This window comes from Rhizopus delemar, genomic scaffold (assembly GCF_000149305.1).
Source record: "Rhizopus delemar RA 99-880 supercont3.10 genomic scaffold, whole genome shotgun sequence".
NCBI lineage: Eukaryota > Fungi > Mucoromycota > Mucoromycetes > Mucorales > Rhizopodaceae > Rhizopus > Rhizopus delemar.
In genome coordinates, this window is record NW_027137836.1 from 1782726 (window position 1) to 1789393 (window position 6668).

The 6668-nt window shown below is 30.4% G+C and overlaps 1 protein-coding gene and 1 non-coding gene across 2 annotated transcripts; one reads left to right on the forward strand and one right to left on the reverse strand.

Annotated features, from left to right (window-relative positions):
* Window positions 1-4034: 4034 nt before the first annotated feature.
* On the reverse strand, window positions 4035-4381 carry RO3G_12647 (uncharacterized protein; the record flags this gene model as incomplete). Its single annotated transcript, XM_067667231.1, has 2 exons — window positions 4035-4078; window positions 4159-4381. 2 exons carry the CDS (start codon window positions 4379-4381, stop codon window positions 4035-4037), a joined length of 267 nt encoding a protein of 88 aa, XP_067523332.1.
* A 195-nt stretch (window positions 4382-4576) lies between these two features.
* RO3G_19154 lies at window positions 4577-4650 on the forward strand. Its single transcript has one exon. It is a non-coding gene; the product is annotated as a tRNA-Val (tRNA).
* Window positions 4651-6668: the final 2018 nt, after the last annotated feature.

Here is a 6668-nt window from a genome sequence, read left to right on the forward strand (position 1 = left end):
TATGTGGGCTCATTTAAAGAGAGAACTATTTCATAGCTATGAGGCACCACCAACTAGTATGCATGCGCTATGGGAGCGTATAGGTCAGAGCTGGTATGCCATTTCCAAAGAAGAATGCCAAAAATACATCGAAAGTATGCCGAAAAGGTGTACTGCAGTTATTAAAGCAAAAGGTCGTTGGATTAAATATGGATTTTTTAAATAAAGTGTGTAAAAATGTTGACTTACAAACGCCGTCAAAACTGGTCGCATGTACCGTCGGACTTTAAGTGCCAATTACTACCAATATACTGGCTCTACTGTGATGTCGGACAATTGGCACTTCAGGCCACGATGGATAAATCATGATATTTACGGTTCAATCGGCGCTATAACTACATTCCAAATATGGAAATATATATTTTTGGTCATTGCGCATCGATTGGTACCATTTTCGTTTTCCAATTCCGACTATTTGTTGTAGATATCTGCGCTTGAAAATAGGCGGTATGCAATTTTTTTGGGCACGCTCTATATCAATGACTTCTTTACAGATTTTAATAAGGCTTTGAACATTTGTGTAACTATATGGTCCAACAATAGGTGTTATAGCTTTGCTAAAATATCTGTATTTGATGAAGAGAAATATGTTAAAAACAGCAATAAAAAAATAGTAATTTCGGAGATTTTGGCGGAGATTTTGCACAAGTACTTTAATCAGTTAGAGCTTATGGTATGCAAATTTTTACTAAAAACCATCGAATAGAAACAATTTTATGTGACCCTTAAATTTATAGCATGTCTGCACTTTTTTTATGATTGCGGAGCGAATATTTGATTTCACACTCCGAGACTTTGGGAAATGACTTATCCAATAGTACGCTATATTGGGTAGAAGTTTGAATGGAATCTGAAAAATTGAATTTTGGAGCTCATCTGGCACTGTAAGCATCTGATTTCCTCAGCTTGCCCTCATTTACTTTTGTGAAGGATTAGCAATCGACAACTCCTTTGTATGTTTCTTGAATTCTAACATTACTGATGTATGGCAGTTATATGAAACATCGATATGGCCGCCAAAATTTTTGCGACCGATTTAGGGTTCTTAGCGTATATGCTATAACAAGGATGTCTTGCAAAGTGGCATCATCCACTGTCCGAGCATGCATACCAAATGGAAGCTTATTTCTAAGCATCTTTTGATGAATGTAATATAGATACTAAGTTTTTTAACTAAATAACATCATTGATATTATGTAAGGATCACATTGCTTCCTCGATTCTTAAAATATCGTTATTTCTTCATTATGGTTCAAACATTAGTCGTAAAAAAACTAATTGTAATTGTTAAGATAATAGAAAACAAGAGGTAAAAACAAAAATAAAGAAACAGTTTGTGAACGTTTTGAGTCTGATCTTTATTTCAGTTTAAGTTAAAGTAAAAATTATTCTAATTGAAGGCAGATATTTATATCTTATTGAGTGAATGACTTGATATCTTGCATTGTAAACGTTCTTCTACTCTTTCAGGTGCTTTATCAAGTGTCATCTCTATTTATGATTATGAAAACTTTTCATTTGTTCTTTTGTATGTCTGTCATAGATTATCTTTTATTCTGGGAATTCCTCACTGATTTGAATAACGTTATTTTACGCGTTATTTCAATTACGTGAAAGATTAGCAATATTCCTGACATTGGATTGGATTTGGTTATTTTAGTTGATACTTCTTCTTATCAAAGAACTCTCATGAATACAATACATATTTTAAAAGAACATGTTTAATTGGAATTGATTGTATGATCTTATTTAAATAAACTTGTATTTTATTTTATTTTAGTTATGATCTTGTATTAAGACTTATATTTATCAACGCTAACTACAATCAGTTACTGTTCTACAACAGTAATAACCTATATACTGTTATATAATATCGTGATATTATTCTTGAATATCATTTAAAAATATTAATGCTTATCGTTTTTATAATGTTTTGTTGATTACAAATCTATTCTTAGTTAAATTTAAATGTTCTAATAAAATGTGTTATTCTCATTATAATTTGAATTAAAAAAAAACTGTAAATTATTTTTTATTGGATTTGGTACATTTCTTTGCTACTTTTTTTGTTTTTCGATGTGTGTTTATAGTTCATAGTGTTATGTTCTGGTAAAGGTAATAACAAAGATAAACCAAAAGAATACTTTTTGAGACTGAACTTTATTTAAGACAATCTTAATTGTTAAAAAGAAATCATTACAAAGTCTACTACTTATATTCTTCTATCAGTTGGCGGGTAAATGAGTAGTTATGAGCGTAGATCCAATAATTGACACGTTTGATTGAAGAATGATCACTGAATCAATTATGAAAAATTTTAATTCGTTGTTTTTATAGATCTTATTGTTCTTTAACTGATCTGGGAGAATTGTCCCATCTTCAATGAGAGGAAAGATATATTTATATGAAATGCCTCCAGTCAGATCAAAGTTGACTAGGTACCTAATCCATTATTATTCATTTACAGAAATGATGAATAGTAAAGATCATGACTTATTTAGTGTTCATGTTTACTTTATAGAATGAATCTAATAGTGATAGTTTTATATAAAAAAGAAGAAGAGTATATTTTATTTAATAAAGATTTAAATTATTATCTTTTATCAATTTTAATATACTTCTTTTAGTTGTGATTATTCAATGTCCGTTATGATCAGACTCTGTTCTACAACACATAGTAGGTGCAGTGAAAAAATCACAACAGTGAGTACTTTTTAGGCAAAGAAAAATTATAATTAAGCAAGAGCACATGATAATAGCGCTTTTGCTTTGCAAATTAAAGTTAGCATATAGTTATGCTGCTATTTAAGGTTGTCTTTCTGTAAGTGAGTTAATTTGAGTTAAGTTTGCTTATAAAGCTTAATTTAAGGTTGTGATTGCCTTGTAAGTTGTTGTTTTATATAGGGTTTAAGCAGATGTTTGATAAGTAGTGACCACCAGATCTTATGTGTAAGATCAATACGATGTTTCTTGATAAAAGTTAAAGTAGAGTAAAAAGTTTAGGTAAACAGGGACTTGTTAAAGTTTGTTATTTACTGCGTAAAAACATATGATTTATTTAAACTGACCAACAATTTCTTCACAAAAAGATGGGATATATACATATGTATGATATTTTTTTTTCTTTTTTGCTTTTCTTATTTTTTTTGACCATTTTTATATTTTCAACATTTTTTATCTTTTTAACATTTTTTATAATCTTTTATCTTTTAATTTTTTCTATTGCTATTTTTTGTTGGTTTGTGTTTTGAGTTGAGTGTTTTAGAGAAGTTTTTCTTGAAATTTTTAAAGTAAGGTACTGTAGTGACCACCAGATCTTTTAATTAAGATCAAATAAAGGTAAAGATAAAAAAAAATAAAGGGATCAGGAACTTTTTATGAGAAGGTTGCCTGTTTATTGAATAAAATATATAAAATAAAAATGTGAGTAGAACTGTACTGTCCTTTTTCTTCATCTAAATAGTTGGGATATTTATATTGTTAATTTTTTTTTCTTTTTGACTTTTTTCATTTTCTTGACTTTTTCACTTTTTTGACCTTTAACATTTTCTTGACTTTTTTCATTTTTTGACTTCTTTGTTACACCATTTTTTTGACTTCTTTATCACAACATCAACCCTCAAAAAGAAGTTCTTGTGACCTACAAAAACATTTCAGCTGTAAAATAAATAAAAGGGAAAACTTAATCAGTTATCGCAAAAGTATAAAATGGTCATTGGGTGGATTGAACTCGTGACATCAAGATTCAAATGAGCCATATTTCCAATTAAGCTATTTTGTAATTTCTGGAAAAAAGTGGTTTATAAACATCCAATGGACTTCCATAAATATTTTGAAGACCGTTAAACATGTTTAAAAATATTATATGGTGCTTACTATTTTTGAAAATTACCGATGTACCAAATGATACAAAACTAACTGGGAACAAAGGTGCTTCACATAAGAAACGCCCCATTATTCTAGACTAAATCGGGAAATATTCGGAACTTCAAAAATTAAACAGCGCCATTCGATTCTGCTTGCCTTATAACCTTAGTTTCTATTTTTGGATTGTTATTCTAGCTCCGCTATAGCTGTAGATATTATGATTTATCCATCGTGGCCTGAAGTGCCAATCACCCGCAATTTCATTGGCCTGAGCCAAGTTGGTTTCGGCTAGGCGAGCATTCTCACCACGTAAGGTTTCAAGCTCTAGCTTAAGCTGTTCCAGAGCAGAGAGACGAGCTGTGACCGCTTCAAGGGCGTGACTGAGATTCTGGACAGTGACTTCCAAGTCCGGTGAGCTGGGTCCGGCTGCGGCATTCAGGATTTTTGATCCTCTAGTATTTCTTGTTGATGACATTTGGATGCAAACTTTGACCAAAGATTAAGCAACAGATAATGGAGATATGACAATAAGAGTTGAACCAAATAAAAGTTTAGATAAAAAGGAGTCGATTGATGTAAAAATTGTTGATGGATGGCTTGATTTGACAGAGATATCGGCTTTCCAAAAAAGAACCAAATTTATCTTTTTAACCAAAAGCGAAAGAAAAGTGGTTTCTTGGTGTAGTTGGTTATCACGCCTGTCTAACACACAGGCGGTCGCCAGTTCGAGTCTGGCAGAAATCATACTTTTCCTGATGATCCATTCGTCGAATTTTTTTTTTGCTCTTGTCACACTTTTCATTTTACTGTAACATGCAAGAACAAAACGGCGGAATTTAAATCGTTGCAGTTTATTGTGACAATAGAAGTGAATAAAGAGGTCACACGAAGCAAAAGTGAAAGAAGTCAAAATATGAAAAAAGTCGAAAATCGAAAAAAGTTGAAAAATGAAAAAAGTCAAAAAAAAATAAGAAAAGCTAAAAAGAAAAAAAGAAAATATTCATATATATATATCCCATCTTTTGTAAAGAAAATGTTAGTTAGTTTAAATAAATCATATTGTCGTATCCCAACATACTTTAAACATGATTCATATTCAATTTATAAGAAATCAGAGTAATGAATGCTTTACAAAGATTTATTACAGTCTTTTCTCTATTGTTCGGTCATAACTAATTCCACTCCTTTAACTCAATGCAAGCTTTTAATATAACTCCTGATGCAATGCAACATAAATGAAAGATCAGATCTACTTAAGAAATAATTATAAAACAGTCCACTTGCATAACCAGGAACAGATCCTCACATTAAAACTTATTGACACTGTTAAGGATACATAAGATTATAGTCACTTTATTTTAGTAAAAGGAATCTCATATGATCCTAAATAATATGTTGACATAACTTTGGAATCATTTATAACATTATTCCCAGCACAGATCAATAAAAGACTTTGATTAGATTTTTATATTAGGCTTTATTCATATTAACTTCACACAGTCAAATGTATGGCGTGGTTGTAATATAGTTTATTGATGATATGAGCATGTTGAATAAGGAATGACAATTACTTACCGGATCATCATTAAGTCACGCAAACATTTATCCTAACTGAGATATTATTATTAGCCATAATATCCAATCACGGAACTAGAGGATTTTATATTCATCCGTACCGTCTCCTAAATAGTCCTACATCCAGAGTTATCTGAAACCATCCCAATAGCATAATTGACAATACAAGCTAGGAACAGGCTAAACTAATAATTAGAAATAGTAATCATCTATTCTGTCGAATTGATCATAAATCTGTCCTAATTCTTTATCCGTATCATGTCTATAAATACTCTCACTTTTTACATGTAGAATTAATCATATTCAATCTTAGTTATCTTAACTTAATAAAGAGATACCAAGTTCTAACAGTATTTCTTTATCTTTGTTGTTATACTACTTTTACCTAAAACCCCCTATCCTAAACAGACACTAGATCTACAGTTATAATTAATTAAAGTATCTTGAAAAGGATTTAATTAAACCTCCATGAAAATAGTATAAATACCAGACATTATAATATTAAATAAAGATATAACTTTTTTCAGTCTCGTTGAATTTTATAGTCTTTTTTATTCTTACGAGATAACACACATATATTTATACTCAATAATTAACAAACTTTAACAAGAAAGTCCCTGTTTACCTAAACTTTTTACTCTACTTTAACTTTTATCAAGAAACATCGTATTGATCTTACACATAAGATCTGGTGGTCACTACTTATCAAGCATCTGCTTAAATTCCATACAAAACAACAACTTACAAGGCAATCACAACCTTAAATCAAACTTTACAAGCAAACTTTACCCAATTTAACACTCAAACTTACAAGCCAACCTTTAAAATAACATTATAACGAACGCCTTACAGTTTGCAACAACCACCTTACACTGTGACGCAGTTGATGTAACTTTTGCTGAAGAAAGGACTCAGTCGAAGGAGGGACCTCAGTCCCTAAAGATAAACACAAAAAAATGATAATCATATAAATTGTCAGGATTAATTATAGACCCGTACACAATATTAGAATCCCTTAACATTCTTTAGTTGAGAGCTTAATAAGTCGAGTTAATTCTTTTATTAAATTACATTCCTCATAATAGTATAAATACCCATAATCTTTATTAAATAAACATCAGTCAATTATCAAGTATTATTCTCTCTATTAGACTGTCCGTCTAATTCCTGTCTTTGCCTATCTTTTG